This window comes from Onychomys torridus, chromosome 14 (genome assembly GCF_903995425.1).
Source record: "Onychomys torridus chromosome 14, mOncTor1.1, whole genome shotgun sequence".
In the NCBI taxonomy this organism is placed as follows: domain Eukaryota; kingdom Metazoa; phylum Chordata; class Mammalia; order Rodentia; family Cricetidae; genus Onychomys; species Onychomys torridus.
This window is the reverse complement of record NC_050456.1, coordinates 465,019-485,851: the sequence shown is the minus strand read 5'-3', so window position 1 is coordinate 485,851 and position 20,833 is coordinate 465,019. Positions and strand designations below refer to the sequence as shown.

General features: G+C 41.1%; 2 protein-coding genes across 2 annotated transcripts in view; one reads left to right on the top strand and one right to left on the bottom strand.

Moving 5' to 3' along the window:
- Positions 1-20,833, bottom strand: part of LOC118595502 (40S ribosomal protein S6-like) — a 101,766-nt gene that overhangs the window by 40,104 nt on the left and 40,829 nt on the right. The gene's annotated exons all lie outside the window — the stretch shown is intronic.
- The window catches only part of Slc26a4 (solute carrier family 26 member 4), a 55,365-nt gene that overhangs the window by 13,811 nt on the left and 20,721 nt on the right, over positions 1-20,833 (top strand). Inside the window, exons 6-9 of the mRNA XM_036206122.1 lie at positions 12,478-12,630; positions 12,744-12,826; positions 18,118-18,265; positions 19,955-20,068. Coding sequence (XP_036062015.1) covers positions 12,478-12,630; positions 12,744-12,826; positions 18,118-18,265; positions 19,955-20,068 — 498 coding nt within the window. The remainder of the gene's footprint in view (positions 1-12,477; positions 12,631-12,743; positions 12,827-18,117; positions 18,266-19,954; positions 20,069-20,833) is intronic.

Below are 20,833 nucleotides of genomic sequence, written 5' to 3'. Positions count from 1 at the left end.
TTTAGTGGTATTGCTTTGAGTTTCTCTCCATTTAATTTGATGTTGGCTATTAGCTTGCTGTAGATTGCCTTTCTTATGTTTAGGTATGTTCCCTGTATTCCTGATCGCTCCAAGACCTTTATCTTGAAGGGGTGTTGGATTTTGTCAAGTGCCTTTTCTGCATCTAGTGAGATGATCATGTGGTTTTTTTCTTTGAGTTTGATTATATGGTGTATTACATTGACAGACTTTTGTATGTTGAACCACCCTTGCATCCTGGGATGAAGCCTACTTGATCATGGTGGATAATTGTTTTGATGTGTTTTTGGAGTCTGTTTGCCAGTATTTTATTGAGTATTTTTGCATCAATGTTCATGAGGGAGATCGGTCTGTAGTTCTCTTTCTTAGTTGCATCTTTGGTTTAGGAATCAGGGTAATTGTAGCCTCATACAAGGAATTTGGTAATATTCCTTCTGCTTCTATTGTGTGGACCAATTTAAAGAGTATTGGTATTAAGTCTTCTTTGAAGATCTGGTAGAATTCTGCAGTGAAACCATCTGGTCCTGGGCTTTTTTTGGTTGGGAGGCTTTTAATGACTGATTCTATTTCCTTAGGGGTTATTGGACTATTTAAATGGTTTATCTGGTCTTGATTTAACTTAGGTATGTGATACCTATCCAGAAAATTGTCCATTTCTTTTAGATTTTCCAGTTTTGTGGAGTAGAGGTTTTTGAGGTATGACCTGATGATTCTCTGGATTTCCTCATTGTCTGCTTTTATGTCCTCCTTTTCATTTCTAATTTTGTTAATTTGGATGCTCTCTCTCTGTCTTTTGGTTAGTTTGGATAAGGGCTTGTCTATCTTGTTGATCTTCTGAAAGAACCAACTCTTTCTTTCATTAATCCTTTGTATTGTTCTCTTTATTTCTATTTTGTTGATTTCACCTCTCAATTTGATAATTTCCTGGCATCTGTTCCTCCTGGGAGACTTTGCTTCTTCCTGTTCAAGGGCTTTCAGGTGTGCTGTCAAGTCACTAGCGTGAGATTTCTCCAGCTTCTTTTTGTGGGCATTTAGTGCTATGAATTTCCCTCTTAGCACTGCTTTCATAGTGTCCCATAAGTTTGGGTATGTGGTGTATTCATTTTCATTGATCTCTAGGAAGTCTTTAATTTCTTTCTTTATTTCTTCCTTAACCCATTGGTGATTCAGTTGAGCATTATTCAGTTTCCATGAGATTGTAGGATTTCTGTAGTTTTTTCTGTTGTTGAAATCTAACTTTAAACCATGGTGGTCCAACAGAACACAGGAGGTTATTCTAATTGTTTTGTATCTGTTGAGATTTGTTTTGTGGCCAAGTATGTGGTCGATTTTAGAGAAGGTTCCATGGGGTGCTGAAAAGAAGGTATATTCTTTTTTGTTTAGGTGGAATGTTCTGTAGATATCCATTTGAGCCATAACATCAGTTAAGACCATTATGTCTTTGTTAAGTTTCAATTTGCCGATCTGTCCAGAGGTGAAAGTGGGGTGTTGAAGTCTCCCACTATTAATATGTGGGGTTTTATATGTGATTTAAGCTTTAGTAACGTTTCTTTTACATATGTGGGTACCCTTGTGTTTGGGGCATAAATGTTCAGAATTGAGACTTCATCTTGGTGGATCTTTCCTGAGATGAGTATGTAATGTCCTTCATCATCTCTTTTGATTGATTTTAGTTTGAAGTCTGTTTTGCTGGATATTAAGATGGCTACACCAGCTTATTTCTTATTTCCATTTGATTGGAAAGTCTTTTCCCAGCCTTTTATTCTTAGGAGGTGTCTGTCTTTGAACTTGAGGTGTGTTTCTTGTATGCAGCAGAAAGATGGATCCTGTTTTCATATCCATTCTGTTAGTCCGTGTCTTTTTAGAGGTGAATTAAGCCCATTGATATTAAGGGATATTAATGACCAGTGATTGTTTGTTCCTCTTATTATTTTTATTATTTGGTGGTAGTGTGTGTGTACTTCTCTTCTTTGGGGTTTACTGCTGTGGTGTTATCTATTGCCTGTGTTTTCATGGGTGTATCTGCCTTCCTTAGGTTGGAATTTTCCTTCTAGTGCTTTCTGTAGGGTGGGTTTGTGCATAAGTATTGTTTAAATCTGGTTTTGTCTTGGAAGGTCTTGTTCATTGCATCTATGATGATTAAGAGTTTTGCTGGGTATATTAGTCTAGGCTGGCATCCATGGTCTCTTAGCGTCTGCATTATATCTGTCCAGGTCCTTCTGGCTTTCAAAGTCTCCATTGAGAAGTTGGGTGTTATTCTGATGGGTTTGCCTTTGTAAGTCACTTGGTCTTTTTCTTTTGCTGCCCTTAATATTCTTTCTTTATTCTGTACATTTAGTTGTTTAATTATTATGTGGCAAGGGGACTTTTTCTGGGGGTCTAGTCTGTTTGGTGTTCTATAGGCTTCTTGTATCTTCATAGGCATTTCCTTCTTTAAGTTGGGAAAGTTTCCTTCTATGATCTTGTTAAACATATTTTCTGTGCCTTTGAGTTGGTATTCTTCTCCTTCCTCTATCCCTGTTATTCATAGGTTTGGTCTTTTCATGGTGTCCCAAATTTCTTGGACATTTTGGGTCATGACTTTGTTGGTTTTACTGTTTTCTTTGACTGATGAATCTATTTCTTCTACCGTATCTTCAACACCAGAGATCCTCTCTTCCATCTCTTGCATTCTGTTGGTTATACTTGCATCTGAAGTTCCTGTTTGTTTACTCAGATTTTCTATTTCCAGCATTCCTTCTGCTAGTGTCTTCTTCATTTTTTTCTGTTTCCCTCTTCAGGTCTTGGACTGTTTCCCTTGTTTTTTCCTGATTTTCTTTCAGGGACTTATTGTTTTCTTCTGCTTTAATTGTCCTTTCCTCCAGTTTTTTTTTTTATAACATTCTTCCCATTTTTTGTTTGTCTGTTCCTCCACTTTATTTTTTATTTCTCCTATATAAGGCTCTAGCCTCTTCATGATGTTACTTATAAGGTTGTTTTCTTCTTCTTCTTCTTCTTCTTCTTCTTCTTCTTCTTCTTCTTCTTCTTCTTCTTCTTCCATTCTGTGATGTTCAGTTGGAGAAGGGCTAGGTTCTGGTGATGCTGTATTGCTCTTTATTTTGTTGTATGTACTTGTGCCTTGGCATCTGCCCATCTCCTTGTGGGTTCGTTCTTGGTCTTATCAGTGTACTTGGTCCAGACAGAGCTGACAGATTTAGGGAGCCTCTCTCTGGTCCAGATGGAAGCTCTTGGCCAGATGGGAGCTCTGGTCCAGATAAGAGTGCTGGCCAGATAGGAGCTGGGGGGCTGGACTCTGAGTCTCAGGAAGTCCCTGGGATCTCCTTATCTCCTCCAGATGGGAGCTCCTTTTGTCCAGATAGGAGTTCCAGGGCAGATGGGAGCTGGGAGCTCTCTGGTCCAGATGTGAGTTCCGGGGCAGGATGGAATGCTGGACACTGGTCTCTAAGTCTCCAGAAGTGGCTGGGGTCTCCAGCAGATGGGTGTGGGGGCAAGGTGTTGAGGTTGTAGTGTCCACTGGATGGTCTCTCTGGTCTCTGGTCCAGATGGGAGAACCAGGGCAGATGGGAGCTGGGGGCTGGTCTCTGAGTCTCAGGAAGTGTCTGGGGTCTCAGGCAAATGGGTGTGGGGGCAGGGTGTGGAGACTGCAGGGTCTGCCTGTGGTCTTGGAAACGGGGAGCCTTCCCACAGGGCCCGCCGATTGGCCAGAAACTGGGGCCAAGTTGGGCAGGTCCTCCCAGGATGGTGCCCAGGGGTGGGACCCAGGGGCGGTTCCCTCTCTGATTATAACCCCAGGCACTCACCTCTGGTCCAGATGGGAGTTCTGGGGTGGATGGGAGCTGGGGGCTGGTCTCTGAGTCTCAGGAAGTGGCTGGGGTCTCGGGCAAATGGGTGTGGGCCATACACACATTTAAAAGAGCAAGGTTGTCAAGAAGGTTCTCAGTTTCAGTACCATAATCCCTCATTACTCAGTGTATACTTCATTCTTTAGCAAATGTTGCCAAGTGCTCACTGCAGACTGTGTGCTAGACTAGGCTAGCAGTTAGAATAGATGGAGGAAGACTAATACCATAGCTAATGGTCATAACATGTGAACATCAACATACTGGATTTAGAGTCTACTTTTGTGGCCTTGAATATGTTAAATATTGTATGGCCCTTGGGCTAGAGAAATGGATCAGCATTTATGAGTACTTGTTCTTGCAGAAGATCTGGTTTCACATCCCAGCCCTGACATGGTGGTTCCCAACCATTTGTAACTACCATCTGATACCATCTTCTGACCTCTACAGGTACCAAGCATACACAAACATACATGCAGGCAAAACACTTACACATAAAAAATGGAATAAACTTAATGAATCTTTTAAAAAATTAATTCACTAATACCCTAGGTCCTAAGTTTTAAAATCAGGGTAATGAAAATGGCCACTTCTTTTTTTAAATTTAATTAATTTATTTAATTTTACATATCAGCCATGGATTCCCTGTCCTCCCCCTGCCCCCCCCCCCATGCCTTCCACCTGGGGATTCATTTAAACCTGGTGAATTCAGTCCAGGCAGGTCCAGTCCCCTCCTCCCAGGCTGAGCAAAGTGTCCCTGCATAGGCCCCAGGTTCCAAACAGCCAGCTCATGTGCTAAGGACAGGTCCTGGTCCCACTGCCTGGGTGTCTCCCAAACAGTTCAAGCTATTTAACTGTCTCACTTATCCAGAGGGCCTGATCCAGTTGGGGGCTCCTCAGCTATTGGTTCATAGTTCATGTGTTTCACTAGTTTGGCTATTTGTCCCTGTGCTTTTTCCAATCATGGTCTCAACAATTCTTGCTCATACAATCCCTCCTCTTTCTCACCAATTGGACTCCTGGAGCTCCACCTGGGGCCTGGCCATGGATCTTTGCATCTGCTTCCCTCAGTCATTGGATGAGAGTTCTAGCACGACAGAGTGTTTAATGGCCACTTCTTAGAGTAGCAATGTTAAGAAAATTTATATCAGGCACATGATACATACTTGTATGCCCAGAACATGGGAAGCTAAGGCAGGAGGATCTCAAATTTGAGGCTATCCAGGTTTATTAAATAGTGAGACCCTGTCTTGAAAACTTTAAACATATTTTGTTAATCTTATGTGTTTTGTCTGTATATATATCTGTGTACCATGTGCGTGTTTGATGCTAAGGCTAGAAGGTGTTGGATCCCCTGGAACTGGAATTACAGATGGTTCTGAGCCCCTGTGTGGGTTCTGGGAACTGAACCCAGCTCCTCTGGAAGAGCAGTCAGTGCTCCTAACTGCTGAACCATCTCTCCAGCCATAAAAAGCAATAAGCACAATATCTGGCTACACAGAGCTCAATTTATTAGTGTTGTTTCATTGTCATAGAATGGACCTTACTGAACTTACTGTCTGCTTTGATGAGGCCCAGCCCATCAGAGACGTCAGCACAGGACATTTTTCTTCTTTTTTAGATATAGTATTTTTATTAATTCTTTGAGAATTTCATGCAATGTATCTTACATATATTCAGCTTCCATTCTTCCACCTAACTCCTCCCAGATCCATCCTCACAGCCTCACCACTGTGAACTTCATTTACTCTTTTTAACTTTTTGAGATAGGGTCTCACTATGTAGCCTGGTCTGGCCTGGAACTTGCTATGTAGATTAGGCTGACTTTGAACTCACAGAGATCTATGGGTCTTTGCCAAAGTGCTGGAGTGAAAAGTGTGAACTACCATGCCCAGTTTGTGTGTGTGTGTGTGTGTGTGTGTGTGTGTGGTTTTTTGTTTGTTTGTTTGTTTGTTTGTTTGTTTGTTTTACTTTTACATAACTGACTGAGTCCACTTTGTGCTGCCCATGCACTCTTGGGTGCACAGGCCTCTGCTGGAGCAAGGCTGACCTATCAGGGGCCATACCCTTAAAGAAAATCAACTCTCTTCCAGCATCCCTCTGCTGCCAGCAGTCTTTCAGTCAAGAGTGAGGACTCCTAAGCTCCTCACTTCATGCCTGAATTTTGACTGACTTAAATGTATAGGTCTTACTGAAGCAACCACAATTGCTGTGAGTTCAGGAGTGAAATGGTCTGGTCACTTACAGAAGACACTGTTTCACTGCCTGATTTCTGCCCCTTTTCTGTAACAGTCACTGAGCCTTGTAGGAGGTGATGCAGACATCCCATTTGCAGTTGAGCGCTCCTCTGATACTCTCTGCTCTTGGGTCCCTGGTGAATTTCTGAGTTAACCACTGTATGCTGCACACAGAAGTTTCTCTGATGAGGTGTGCCTCAGAGATGACCCTGAGGGCAGTTTGCTATTCTGTCCACTTAGAAGAGTGATAGCAATAGGCTTATCTTTGGGGCCTAACACAGGCTAGTTTTCGATTCAGCATGATTTATGATTATTTTTGCTTTCCCCCCTGATCATCAGTTCTTATCTATTTACTTTGTATGCATGCATGACACTGGGTGCACAGGGACCTCAAAAAACAACTTTTAGAAACTGGCTCTCATCTTCCACCTTGTTGTGGCAGGGTTTCTTTTGATGATTCTGTGGATGAGTTGCACACCCCAGGCTAGCTGGCTCCTGAGCTTTTGGGTGAGTGTTCTGTCTGTGTCTCTCTTCTCAGGGTAACAGCTCTGGGATTACAGATATGGGCTACACAACCAGACTTTTACATGAGTTCTTGGGATCAGACCCAGGTTTACAGGCTTGCATGGCTAGCATCTTTCCCTGCTGAGCCTTCTTTGTAGTTGGAAGTTTCTCTGGTCTCACCTGGCCTCACAGTCAGGATGAATCTCTCCCATCCTGCAGCCACTTAGTCCTAAGTAAACACACAGAGGCTTTTATTATTTACAAACTGTATGGCCTATGGCTCAGACTTCTTGCTCTTATAACTTAACTCAACTCATTTCTATTAATCTATATGTTGCCATGTGGCCATGACATTACCACTCTGCTGGCATCTTGTAGCTCCTTGAATGATGGCCTGGCATCTCCTCCCACTCTCCTTTCTCCTCTCACTGTCTCTCTTAGACTTTCTGGCATGGCTCCATCCTGCCCTACCATAGGCCAAGGCAGCTTTATTTATTATCCAATGGGCACCACACATATTCACAGTATACAGAAAGACTTCCCACAGCACTTCTTCCTGGCACTCAGGAATTCTTCTCAATACTGCCAGACTTGCCATTTTTGACACTGATTCTGTTACTTTTTGTATCCCTGACACATCTTGTTTTTATACTTTATCAACTCTTGATTTATTCCTTCATTTTTATTCATTCACTTCACCTATTCAATAAATACTGACACCAAGGCAGTAACTGAAGTAGAGATCATGAGGAATGCTGCTTCCTAGCTTGTTCTCCATGGCTTGTTTGGCGTGTTCTCTTATACAGTGCAGGCCCACCATCTGAAGAATGGTACAGCCCACAGTGGGCTGTGCTTTCCCACATCAGTCAGCAATCAACAAAATGTCCCACAGATCAATTTGATGGAGGCAATTCCCAAACTGAGATTACCTCTCCCCAGGTATGTCCAAGTTTGTGTCAAGGTGACAGAAACTAACCATGACAAGTTGTTTTTGTACACAAGTGTCTTAGTTAGGGTTTCTATTGTTGTGAAGAGATACCATGACTGTGGAAACTCTTTTCTGTATGTTTGTTTGTTTTTGTTTTTCGAGACAGGGTTTCTCTGTGTAGCTTTTCACCTTTTCCTGAAACTCACTTGGTAGCCCAGGCTGGCCTCGCACTCACAGAGATCCACCTGGCTCTGCCTCCCGTGTGCTGGGATTAAAGGCGTGCACCACCACCACCCAGTTGTATAAACTTTTATAAAGAAAAACATTTAATTGGCACTGGCTTATAGTTCAGAGGTTTAGTCCATTATCATCATGGTGGGAAAGCAAAGCAGTGTGCAGGCAGACATCATGATAGAGGAGCCAAGAGTTCTACATTTGCATCAGTAGGCAGCAGGAAGAAAGGAGAAAGAGAGAGGGGGGGGGATTGGCTTGAGTATCTGAGATCTTAAAGCCTTCTTCCTAATAGTGACACTCCCCATGGGCTAGGCATTCAAACACATGAGTCTATGGGGACCATGCCTATTGAAACCACCACAAGGGTGGGTTGTTGTTGTTGTTGTTTGTATGTTTTTGTTTTGGCTTGGTTGTTAATTGATGGTACCTATACCACTGCCTCCTCTAAAAGTAAGACTGCCCTGAAAAAAGTTCTGCCCAAAGTTGAGATTTTAATTGTGTATGTAAGGGCAGACAACCTAAGGTGTTGTTCTTTCGGAGCTATCTACTGCAAAAGTGAGTTTTGAGAGTAAAGCTTAGCATGATAAAATTGTTAGTTTTAACTCATTTCTGTGTGCAAAATTTACACCATTATAATAAAGAAAGTAATGCTGAGAGGGACAATCTATTTATACACAAAGTGTCTGAAGCAGGGAAGGCTGGATGGATGGAGAAGGTGACTGTAAACGGTTGAGAAGAACTAGAAAAAAAGTCAGCTCTAAAGTTACCCTGTGCATTCTCCCAGATACATTCTAAGCATATGTTTCCCCTTATGGCTTCCTGCTTGGTGAGAACTATTATCCACATAAAGTGGTCTTAAGATTCTTCAAACATCATAATAAATAAAGTATTATCCATAGCTGATATCTTCATTTACCTGTATTTAGAATACTAGACTAAACTACAGAGTTAGATTTATCTATAATTTTAGAACTCTGACAAAAAAATTAAATTATAATTACTGTTCAGTGCATTTTTGAAAATTGTCTCTATTGACAACTATAAGACCATTTTCATTTATATAGCCAAGATTTATTCCTACACAGATTAAACTTTCTATTGTCGAGCTTTCTACAGGAAATGCTGAACTCACAATGCAGACAACACAAGTCAAATGCTTCGCTCAGTGCAGGTGTGTGATTTTGCTTTTTGTAGCATTTAAAATACAAAAGGGATTATTCAAAATATTTTCACTTTTATTTTATATTTAATTTATATCTATGAATGAGTGTTTTGCCCACATGTGTGGGCAGTACACCAAGTCGAGGCAATGTCTATGGAGGCCAGTGACAGCACTGGATCCTCTGGGACTGGGTTACAGATGGTTTTAAGTCACCATGTGGGTGCTGGAAATCAAACCCAAGTCTCTGTTATAGCAGCCAGTGCTTTTAACCTCTGAGACATCTTTCTAGCCCCCAGACGTTCTTCTTATTCAAAGATTTAACTAATTCTGTGCTGGTTTTTGCCAATTTGGCACAAACTAGAGTCACCCAGGAAGAAGGAACCTCAACTGAGGAATTTCCTTCATCAAATTAGCCTGTGAGCATATGTGTGGGCCATTTTCTTGCTTAATGATTAATATGGGGAGGGCACAACCCACCATAGGTGGTACCATTCCTGGGCTGGTGTGTGGTCCTGATTGTATATGAAATCAAGCTGAGCAAGCCAGGAAGTAGTGTTCCTCAGTGGTTTCTACATCAGTCCCTTCCTTGGCTTCCCCCAGTGGTGGACCTGTAAGCCAAATAAGCGTTTTCCTTCCCAAGTATCTTTTGCCCAGAATATTTTATCACAGTAGCAGAAACCAAACTAGGACAGCTTCCAAAATTAAGTAAGAATCATGGAGTGTTTTTAAAAATGTGTGTGTGTGTGTGTGTGTGTGTGTGTGTGTGTGTGTGTATACATATTTATGTGAGTGTGTGTACAAATACGCGTTTGCACATGTGTAGAGGCCAAGGCTGACATCAGATGTCTTCCTGGATCACTGTCCACATTGTTTTTTGAGATGGGGTTTCTTGCTGAATTCATTGATTTGTCTAGGCTGGCTGGTCTTTGAGCTCCAGGTATCTATTGGTTTTATCCACTATAGGTATCCACCTAGCTCAGCTTCCCTAGTGCTGGGTTACGAGCAGACAGCACTGTTTTTATCTGGGTGCTGAGTGTCTGAACTCAGGTGTTTATATTTGAGTGTCTGACTCTTCACTGACTGAGCCATTTCCCCAGCCATTGTAGTGATTTTTAAAAATTTATTTATTTATTTATTTATTTATTTATTTATTTATTTATTTATTATGTAGACAGTGTCTGTCTACATGTATGCCTGCATGCCAGAAGAGGATGCCAGATCTCATTATAGATGGTTGTGAACCACTGTGTAGTTGCTAGGAATTGAACTCAGGACCTCTGGAAGAGCAGCCAGTGCTCTTAACTGCTAAGCTATCTCTCCAGTTATTTTTGTAAAGTGAAATATTTTTGTGATCAGAATAGTTGGTACAAATGGAAAAAGAGAAGTGGAGGGAAGGGGAGGGAGGGAGGAAAGGAGGGGGAGGGAGGGGAGGGGAGAGAGAGATTGAGAGAGAGAGAGAGAGAGAGAGAGAGAGAGAGAGAGAGAGAGAGAGAGAGATTTGAGACAGGCTGCTCTTGAACTCTGTTGTACTCTATTGTAAAGAGTCAGTCCAGGCAGGCTTTGAACTCAAGATTCTCCTGCCTCTGCCTCCTGAGTGCTAGAATAGTAGTCAGACAAATGATTTCCAAATTAACCTTCATTGTATAAACTGCCAAAACATACCTAGCTCATGAATTGATAGGAGTTCTCATTAGAAACTTGATTATATAAGGGCAGGCCCCGCACCCAAGAGTGTTTGTACAACAGAATTGGGACGGGGGAAAGAATACAAAATTGGGTGGTAGTGAGATGGGAGTGGATCTGGGAGGAATTGGGGAAGGTGAGTATGATCAAAAGGCATTGTATGAATTTCTCAAATAATTGATACTTTTAAAAAAGCAAATTCATTATAAAGAGCTAACTGGCCACAATGACACAAGCCTCTGGAGTAGGTGGCAGGTTGCTGCCTCCTGTGTGAGATATCCTGGGACTTTGTGGTATTTCTACCAGTTTTTCTTTCATTCTATAGCCCCCTGTTTCATCTTGTTGCCTAATGGATCCATCTCTACCCATTTTAAGTGTCTTTGGAAAGCAGAGTTAACATGATATATTGGGTTTAATGTAAAAGTGGAAAAGGCTTCCTCCAATTTAAATGCCTAAATCCTAGCCCAAACACTTGCTGAGATATGTTTTGCTTGTAAAAGACCCTCCATCCCCTTATTCCTGAAGCACTCCAGACAGGTAAGGCTGCTGGCAAAATAAATTGATATTCCTTATATGCCTGACACCAGATTATAATGATAATTATTTACAGTATTTCACTTATCTGTGAAAACAAACCAAGATACATGTTTTAACTCCTAAGATGCATTATCCCTTCATTTCAAACTAAAACCTAGCTATAAACAGATTATTCAAAGGAAAGTAGCCACTAGCATGACTTGTCTCAGAATTGGGAGACGCCGCTTTGAGACATAACTTACCTAAGAGATGCAATAGAACAAAGATGCCAGTGTTCTGCCTGGGAGTCTCCCTGTTGACTCCCTTGAAAGAGACTCTGGTTTCCAGGGACCTTGTGTTTACAAAACAAAATGAGTTTCCTTGAGCTGGCTCTTCTGCCCACTTGGAGAAAGTAGATTTTAGTGTTAAGCTAATTTCTAAACAATATATACTTACTTGGCCTATGTATCCATTCAGTGGTTTTAATTTACCATAAAGAATTGATCAGTACCACTTGGATTTCCATATGGAACACTTTTTGGGGTTTTTTTGTTGTTATTTTCCACATCATTCAGGTTGGGAGAAGAACATTACTTAGGATGCCGGCTGAGACCGAAGAAAATTGCCCTGTCAGGTGACAGCCCAGTTGCCCTCCTGCCCACAAAGAACCCCCAATAGCATGACACAGCCTCCTTAAAACAAACATTTGATTTATTTTTCTATAAGTTAAAGATAGCATTCTATCATTTTCCTTGAAAAATTCTCCATTTTATCCTAAAAAAATACAGATAAATAAACACAAGAATGTAAAAATCACCTCTCCAAAGTAACTTTGTATATGTGTGTATATGTTATAAATTGCATGTTATTAATGCTCCTAGTATTAGTTGATACATTTTTACAATTTTAACAATTGCTTTATATTATTTATTTATGCATATGTATATTTTAGAAATTTTATGTGCTTAATGGTCCTTGTATTAGCCAATACTCTTTTAAATAATAACTTCATTTATTTGTGTATGTGTACGTGTGTGTGTGTGTGTGTGTGTGTGTGTGTGTGTGTTTTCTTTCATGTGTGCTACAGCAAAGGTATGGGGGTCAGAGAACAATTTTCAGGAGTCAGTTTTCTCCATCATATGGATTGTGAGAATGGAACTCATACCATCAGTCTTGTCAGTGATCACCTTAACTCACTGAGCCATCTTGCCAGTCCCATTTTTAAGATTTTTTGCCAGTCCCATTTTTAAGACTCACATGTGCTGTTTGATGTGATATGGCTGTTCATGTGGGAGAATTGCTCTTATGTATATGTCTATATAGCATATGTCATATACACCCATTTTCTTTTTACAGACACTAATTGAGATTTTTCAAAATATCAGTGACACTAACATTGCAGATTTCATTGCTGGGTTATTCACCATCATCATCTGTATGGCTGTTAAGGGATTAAATGATCGATTTAAGCACAAAATCCCAGTCCCTATTCCTATAGAAGTGATTGTGGTAAGTAGAATAAATGGTCAGAAAATTCAGTACTAATTAGGTTGACAAGCAAGGAATTGCTAAGGCCAATGGAGTTGGTTTTTTTCCATTTTTTTTCTTTTCTTTTGTTTCAGACAATAATTGCCACTGCCATTTCCTACGGGGCCAACTTGGAAAAAAATTACAATGCTGGCATTGTTAAATCCATCCCAAGTGGGTGAGTGTGGTGTTCCTCTCAGATAGCACTAATAAACTAAGGCAGTACTTTGTTAAATGAAACTTTTTATTGTTGGTTTCACTTCACCATTGATAGTCTTACTTTCATGTGATCTTGAAGAAATGTCATGTGCACAAAACATCAAATGAACAGTGCATGTGGAGATCAAGTTCAGGCCAGTTGTTAAAAGCGACCTTACATGTTCCATTTTCTTAAAGTGTGGCAGGACATGTACATTCAGTCAGACTCCTGATTAAAACATGTATGTATAATTACAGTGTAATATGAGCATATCACAATTAGCATTGATTACATTATGAACAATTTGTTTAAGGAATCTCAGATGTCCAGCTTAAATTCTCTACAATGTAATCAACCACAGAAAAAATGCTAACTTTCACACCTATAAATAAGTTGCATTATTTTCATATAAATTATATATATATATATGTACATATATATATATATTTAGACATTGAGTAAAAGGCCAAGGTCCTTAATCACTCTATGTCACTGTCAACTTGTATAGCCCCGGGAAAGTTCTGTAAGACAAGGGTAATTAATTACACAGCAGAAGCTTCAACTCAAGCTTGTGAAATGTCACTGATAGGTCTCATAAAAATGCAGAGCAGATGAAGCAGCTCACACTACAGTTAAGAGGAAGCCCACATGTTTGCCACACCTATAATATTGACTACAGCATTTGTAAGTAGACTTGGGGTCAATCAATAAGCAATAGTTTCTCTTCCTTTTAATGTGGGTGGCCCCATTGTCCTAGCATATCTATGATTGTAATATAAACTCCTCAGTGCTTCCACAGCAAATGATCTCATTTGAGTAAATATCTTACAATTTTTCTAATAACAATTTAAAGATATCTGAAAAACAACTGGTACATGAAATTTGTATTACATATTGCCCGTTCCAGTGTTACAAATGTACCCTTTGGTAACACCTAAATTGTGTGTTGCTTTCCTCCTTCCCACCTCAAACCTGTGGATTCAGGCTGTCTGGAGGAGGCCTGGAAACAATTCTTTTTCAAAAGTGTCTCAAGTGATTCTTCTGATCAGGTAAATTTGGGAAATTTCACACTAGACGGCCAACATTTAGGTTGTAAAGGTTGTGACAGACTGGAGGAAACACAGTGATGAAATTGCAATGAAGCTGGAGCTGTGGAATTGCCCCCCAAGACCAAGTGGTTTTGTAGTCACAAATGCTTATGTAGAAATGTGTAAATGCAGATCTCTTTCCTAACTTCCCGTATGCACAGACCAGGGATGGACTGCAGCCCAGGCCTGTGAATCCCTGCTCCAGTGCTTGCAGTGGGACTCACTTTTCCTCACACTGAAATTCCTAGCTGCTCCCCTTTGCAGGATCTTTAGCTTCCTGACCGCTGGTTTAGTCATGCTTAGCCCTCTGATTGCTAACTTAGCTTTAGGGGACACTTCATGGTAGTGTCCCCATTTGTGGCATTCAGCTCTGTCTCCCTAGTACAACATCTACCTTTCAATGGGCTCTCTGGAAACATTGACTGAGGGAGTAAACCCCCTAAGCCATGTCAGTACAAATAAGCCACAAGAAAGGTTCTGGCTGTCTAATTTGGTGGCCCAGAAACAATTCTAAAGATATTAACACATCTGCAAAGGAAAGGGTGACATGGAAAGATAAGAAACCAGAGTGGGAATAAGAATGCTCTGGTGGCTGAGTACATCACCAGAGAACGAAAAGGAACCTCCTTCCTGCATCTCCAGTCAGATTGCTACTGGCAGCTTCCTTTTGTCTCTCTGAAGGTTGGGGTGATATTCAGTCCCAAGAACAAGAACAACCTCCCATTGCATAGCCCTAAACAGTGACTGTCTTCTCTACTTAAGCTTGTTTCATCTCCCCATTTATCTATTATGTCAGTGTGATCTCATGAGTAGTCATGTCATACTCTGAGGTATACTTTAATGCTACTTTTTTGTTGTCTATTCAGTGCCATGTAAGACTCTTTGGATTAGCTCCTATGTCCCACTGTATGTATTCCACTATGGAAGCCTATTTGTTTTGTTTAGATTTTTAGAGCTTTTCCTTACTTTCTGTACTCTGATACTCAAAGACAATCTTAAGAATGTTTTGCTTCAGTACATTTCCATCAAAATATTTCAAATATTTCTGTTTGCTTTGTGGTTCAACAGCTCTTCTGAATGTCTTGGTTTGTGATTTAAGGGACAGTTGTGCTTATCTTTTTGAAACCTAGATACCCATCAGATGACTAAAGTAACCTGTTATATTATTTACCTGACATTTCTCATTTGTACACAAAATAATACCTCAGATATTTATACTCCTCACTTATCTGTGTGGAAGCACCTACCAAGTGGTAGGCAGTGTTCTGGATGTTCAGTGGGTAGTTCCCAGGCTAGTGAGGACACAGTCATCCTCCAGGAATAAGTGCAGTGGTGGAGCTTGCTATGCATTAGAAGAAGGATAACTTCTTGATATTTTAAGGATGATATTAATCAGCCAAATAACATAGGAAACAGTAAGGCAGGGCAGTAAGGGTAAAGGTCATGAGGATGCTTGAATAAAACATGCAGCTGTAACAAAGAAAGTGGCACTTTGGAGGTATAGCAAGGAGTTCATTGCAACTGGAGCATCAAATAAGATAGAGGAGGTGAGAGGTGAGCATCAGCACAGAAACCACCATGAAAGGCAACTGTTGGAGGGTTTGAAAGCATGAGAGTGGCCACTTTTGTTAGCACTGTAGGCAGTGAATTAAAGCAGCTAAGCGACCAGATGAGGAATCCATTCCAGTAATATAAGAGGTAAGGAGAGTGGCCCAGTGATGGAATGGAGCGTAGAGGTTGGAGAGGTGAGAAGGAAGGAGAGTGAACAAACCTTATCAACAGATGGGCGTGAGGTTGAGAGGACTGGTGTTCAGCAGGGTGGCTCTGTCTACCTCTCTACTCCTTGTTGGTTAAAAAACACAACCTATCTTTGTCTAGTCAGTTTCTTAGTGTCTCCAGGGATTCACTCACACCTGGAGCCTTCTCTGTCCCACCAGTCACAGCCTGCCTCTCTCCTGATGCTACTGATCCTCATCCTGCAGTTCTTGGTGTGTCCAGTTTTTCATTCATTTCAACATGTGCTTCTCTTCCAGCCTACCTGTCTCCATTGTGTGTGTGTGTGTGTGTATGAGAGAGAGAGAGAGAGAGAGAGAGAGAGAGAGAGAGAGAGAGAGAGAGAGAACTTGTGCTTTGAATGCCATTCTCTTTACTACCCTAGTTTGTCTCTGCCCTCAGTGACTGGTTCCTCTCTTACCAGTCAGTACCTGATGTGCTCTTTGTCATATTAATTGCCACTGTTTTCACTTAGTGTCATTTGCAGTGAACTTGGAAGTGTGGCCCAGGAAAGACCACATGATAGGATGGAGGCGGCTGTTTCCTATGGATTCCTGCCCTTGTTTAGCTGGGTTGGGGAACATTTGCCAAACATGTACAACCAACCTGAAGTGAAACATCCAATTAGCATGTTTACCACATGTGACTCCCCCACCCCCTGTGTATTATTTGGCCCTTTGGGGAGCATCATTCCCCATACTCATGTCTTCAGGATAAGGATATGTTCATATGCTCCTTTCTCTTCATGACTGGGCCAGACTGGGTTGGCTACAGCTAACAAGCCCATGGGGTGATCAAGTAGTTTAAGAAGTGTTAAGCCAGGTAATAGAATGTATTCTTAATTGGGTCGTTAGAAGATGGGCAGGAAGAGCCTCCCCTAATTTACTTTGGACAAATTATTGACACCCTTGAAGTCCAGCAAGAAAGTAGAAGCAGTGATGAGAATGTGGCAGGTTTAGCTTCTTCCAGCCTAGGCTGAGTACCACTAGTAAAAAGGAGTTAACTAGTTACACAATAATATCTCATTAAATTTTATGAGAAGAAGGCCTAGTCATCCTACGACAGCCAATGAAACAATTTAGTAGGTTTAAACAATATGCCCAAAGTCATAAAGTCACTCAATAACTGAAGTCCTTTGACTTTATACCTCACAATTTTTAACCTTAGTAATTAAGGATTGGGTAATATTTGGGGAACACTACAGTCATGGAGGCAGTGAGCATCATGCTACAATCAAAACTAAAAAGACTTGACTGGGTCTTGGAAGCATCCTATTAAGTGAGATTTAAGGTCAGATCTAGACTAGCAGGTGGTGTGATACTGAGTCACTCAAGTGTGGGTTGTTTCTAACATGTTGACTCTCTATAGCTGGAGTCCATTCTGGAGTCTACACATAGGACAGGAGAAGGGATGAGGGAGAAGTCTTAAAATTAACCCTGCTGGGGGAAAGGCCTCACAACAGCAGAGCCCTGGCAGGTCTTACTACCCAATTATCCAATCTCCAACATGGACCCACTAAATCTTCAAGCCACTCATTTCTATCTTCCAGGTTGCAGTTCACATATCAAAATGAGAGAGACAGGTTCAACAGCACTTTGGAGAGCTCACAAGCTTAAAACTTCTCTACAGTTTGTCTCTAAAACTTCCATTTCAACTTTGTTTAATTACAAGATACACAGGTGGAGGGATTTGTTTTAATGACTGGGGACTTTGGGGATTGCACAATATGGATATTCTATAGGTAAATGAAGCTCTTCCTCCAATCTTTTACATTTGGGGACAAATTTCATAATCATGTTTATGTTTCATTTTTGAATAGTTTATAGAAAAACTTTGGTTTTGTTAAATAGTCTGTGAAAACACAATCTGTGTTATTTTACTGACTGTGGGGGATGATTATAATTATATACATTTAATGTGGGATGAGGGTTTTTTCCATCTTAAAATTAAGATTTAAATGTCATGGTTCTTTAGAATTTTCTGCTGAGTTCTTTCAGTGTCATATAGTCTTTGTTTCTTCAACAGAACTGACATCTTTTCACACAGACTAAATTTTACAACATACCTAGAATCTCTTTTATTGCCAAAGAACCTTGAAGATGAAATTATGTGAGGAAAAATGTTACATGTGAAGTGGCATGGATGGAGTTGTATTAAAGAATCCATAGTGACAGATTTATTCATGTCAGAGTATAAAAACAAAACAAAAAATCCTCTCCAACAGCCAGTGAGCTAACACTAACTTCTGGTTAAAAACTAGGAAAGCAGATGTTCTTGTTTATGCATCCCATGTGCTTTTGTTTGCTTGGGCCATGTCCTTGCGTGTGCACCACGTGACTGAGTAGACACAGCATTTGGTAAAGCTAGGAAAAAGCTGTCAAATCTTCACAAGATTTCTTCACTTACTAGGTTCTTGCCTCCTGCACTTCTGTCCGTGGGCCTGTTTTCTGACATGCTGGCTGCATCCTTTTCCATTGCTGTGGTGGCTTATGCTATTGCCGTGTCTGTAGGAAAAGTCTATGCTACCAAGCATGATTATCTCATCGATGGGAACCAGGTATGGTCACCTATTTGTTAAGCTGAGTTTATAAGGCTAAAAACAATTAAAGAAAACACAACTGGGGGAGATTTTGGTATCACATAAGGAAATTGATGTTTTCCTTCACTGGCCTTTATTGAGTTGATTTCTCTCCTGTACTTGCTAATTAAATTTTTTGAAATATACATGTAACATGAATTGCTAAATGATCTTGTTAATAAAAAACCCAGAGCCAGATATTGGGGTAAAACTGAAAGATCAGAGAGGCAGAGAGCAAGCCACTAGTTCTTACTCCTTTGAAATCCTCCGCTGAAAGAGGGTGTGAGTTCCTGTTTCCTTACGCCTTATATACCTTTCTCTGCCCTGATATCACTTCCTGGGTTTAAAGGCGTGTCTGCTTCCCAGTACTGGCATAAAAGGTGTGTGCCACCACTGCCTGGCTCTGTTTCTAGTGTGGCCTTGAACTCACAGAGATCCAGACAGATCTCTGCCTCCCAAGTGATAGAATTAAGGGTGTGTGCCACCACTGTCTGGCCTCTATGTCTAATCTAGTGGCTGGCTCTGTCCTCTGATCTCCAGATAAGTTTATTAGGGTACACAATATATCACCACATATGCAAGCTAAGTCATCCTGCTTCTTAAGAAATAAGCTAAAGTGACATTGTTTTGGTCAGGATTTCTATTGCTTTGATAAAACATTATGACCAAAAAGCAACCTGAGGAGGAAAGGGTTTTATTTCAGTTTGCAGCTTGCATTCTACCATCCAGGGACGTCAGGGCAGGAACTAAAGGCAGGAAGCTGGAGACTGATGCAGAGGTCATAGAGGAGTATGGTTTACTGGTTTGCTCCCCATGACTTGCTCAGTCACCTTTCTTATAGCACCCAGGACCACCAGCCCAAGGATGTTACCGTTACAGTAAGCTGAGCCCTCCAATTAATCATTAATCAAGAAAATGCCCTACAAGCTGGGCAGTAGTGATATACACCTTTAATCACAACTCTTGGGAGGCAGAGGCAAGCAGATCTGTGAGTTTGAGGCCACCCTTGTCTGTCTACAGAGCTAGTTCCAGGACAGCAAAGGCTACACAGAGAAACCTTGTCTAGAAGAAAGAGAGAAAGAGAGAAAGGAAGGAAGGAAGGGAGGGAGGGAGGGAGGGAGGGAGGGAGGGAGGAAGGAAAGGAGGGAGGAAGGAAGGAAGGAAGGAAAAAAGGAAGAAAAAATAAATGCCTTACATGTTTGGCCACAGGCCACTCTGGTGTAGGTATTTTCTCAAATGAGGTTCCTTCTTCCAAAATGACTCTAGCTTGTGTCAAGTTGACATAAAACTAACCAGCACAAGCACTAATTTAAAAATGCTAATTCAGTCAGGTCAAAGGCAATATAAAACTTAACTATTGCGTTAGACAAAGAGCTTTTCATGTGGCCAAATAACTCTTGGAAATGTATTTCCCTTTTAAATGATTACTATGTGATTACACATGATGTGTGTGTACATGTGTGCCACAGACCATGTGTGGAGGTCAGAGGACAACTTTGTGGAGTCAGGTCTCTCTCTCTTTACCTTTGCATGGTTCTGGAACTTGATCTCATGTCACCAGGTTTGCATGGCAGGTACCTGTATCCACTAAGCCACCTGATGAGCACTTGATGAGGGTCCAGCAAGCATTCTCTTTGCAATAGCACTGTAACCTAGTCTCTCCCTTAGGAATTCATTGCCTTTGGGATCAGCAATGTCTTCTCTGGATTCTTCTCCTGTTTTGTGGCTACCACTGCTCTGTCTCGAACGGCTGTCCAGGAGAGCACCGGGGGAAAGACACAGGTATGCAGTGACAGCGGAGTAACACTGGGAGCAGGGAACAGAAAGCGGTTGGCAAGAGAGGCTTCCACAAGAACTGAACAGGACAATTAGCCTATAAGAGAGAGGAGGGGCTTGTGCCTCCTCATCTGGTACAATTTGGGCCTCATCTCTTTGACTTGCCCAACCCTTATCAAAAACTTCTTTAAAAGCAACATATATAGTCTCCTGAAACTGTGATTGCCAAATCCTAATGTGTCAATGTTCACCTGGCTGATAACTACACTCACCTGTTTAACCAGGGACAGTCACACTCATAAGTAAAGAAGAATGATGCTATTTATTAGTTTGTTATCTAGGGAGAGCAAGAGCCTGCTAAAAATAACATTTCCCAAAGCTTAGCCTGATGGCACAGGCCAGTAAGTCCAGCTACTTGGAAGTCTGAGGCAGAATTGATCCCAAGTACAAGAAATCTCTGTTTGGGTTACAGAATGAATTTGAGGCCAGCTGGGACAATGATGTGGAAACCTTGTCTCAAAAGGAAAAAGGAGAAGAAGGTTGAGGATACAGTTCAGTGTTATCTGAATGCTTGCTCTACATGTCTGAGGTCCTGAGTCTCACCCCCAGTACCACAGTGGGAAAAATGAAGCTCTTTGCAGCTTTGCAAGCTATAATATTTTCTTTTAAATTTATGTATGTAGGTGTTTTACCTGCACATATATATGAGCACCACATATATGCAGTGGAAGAGGGGTTTATGCCCCAGGACTGGAGTTACAGATGGCTGTG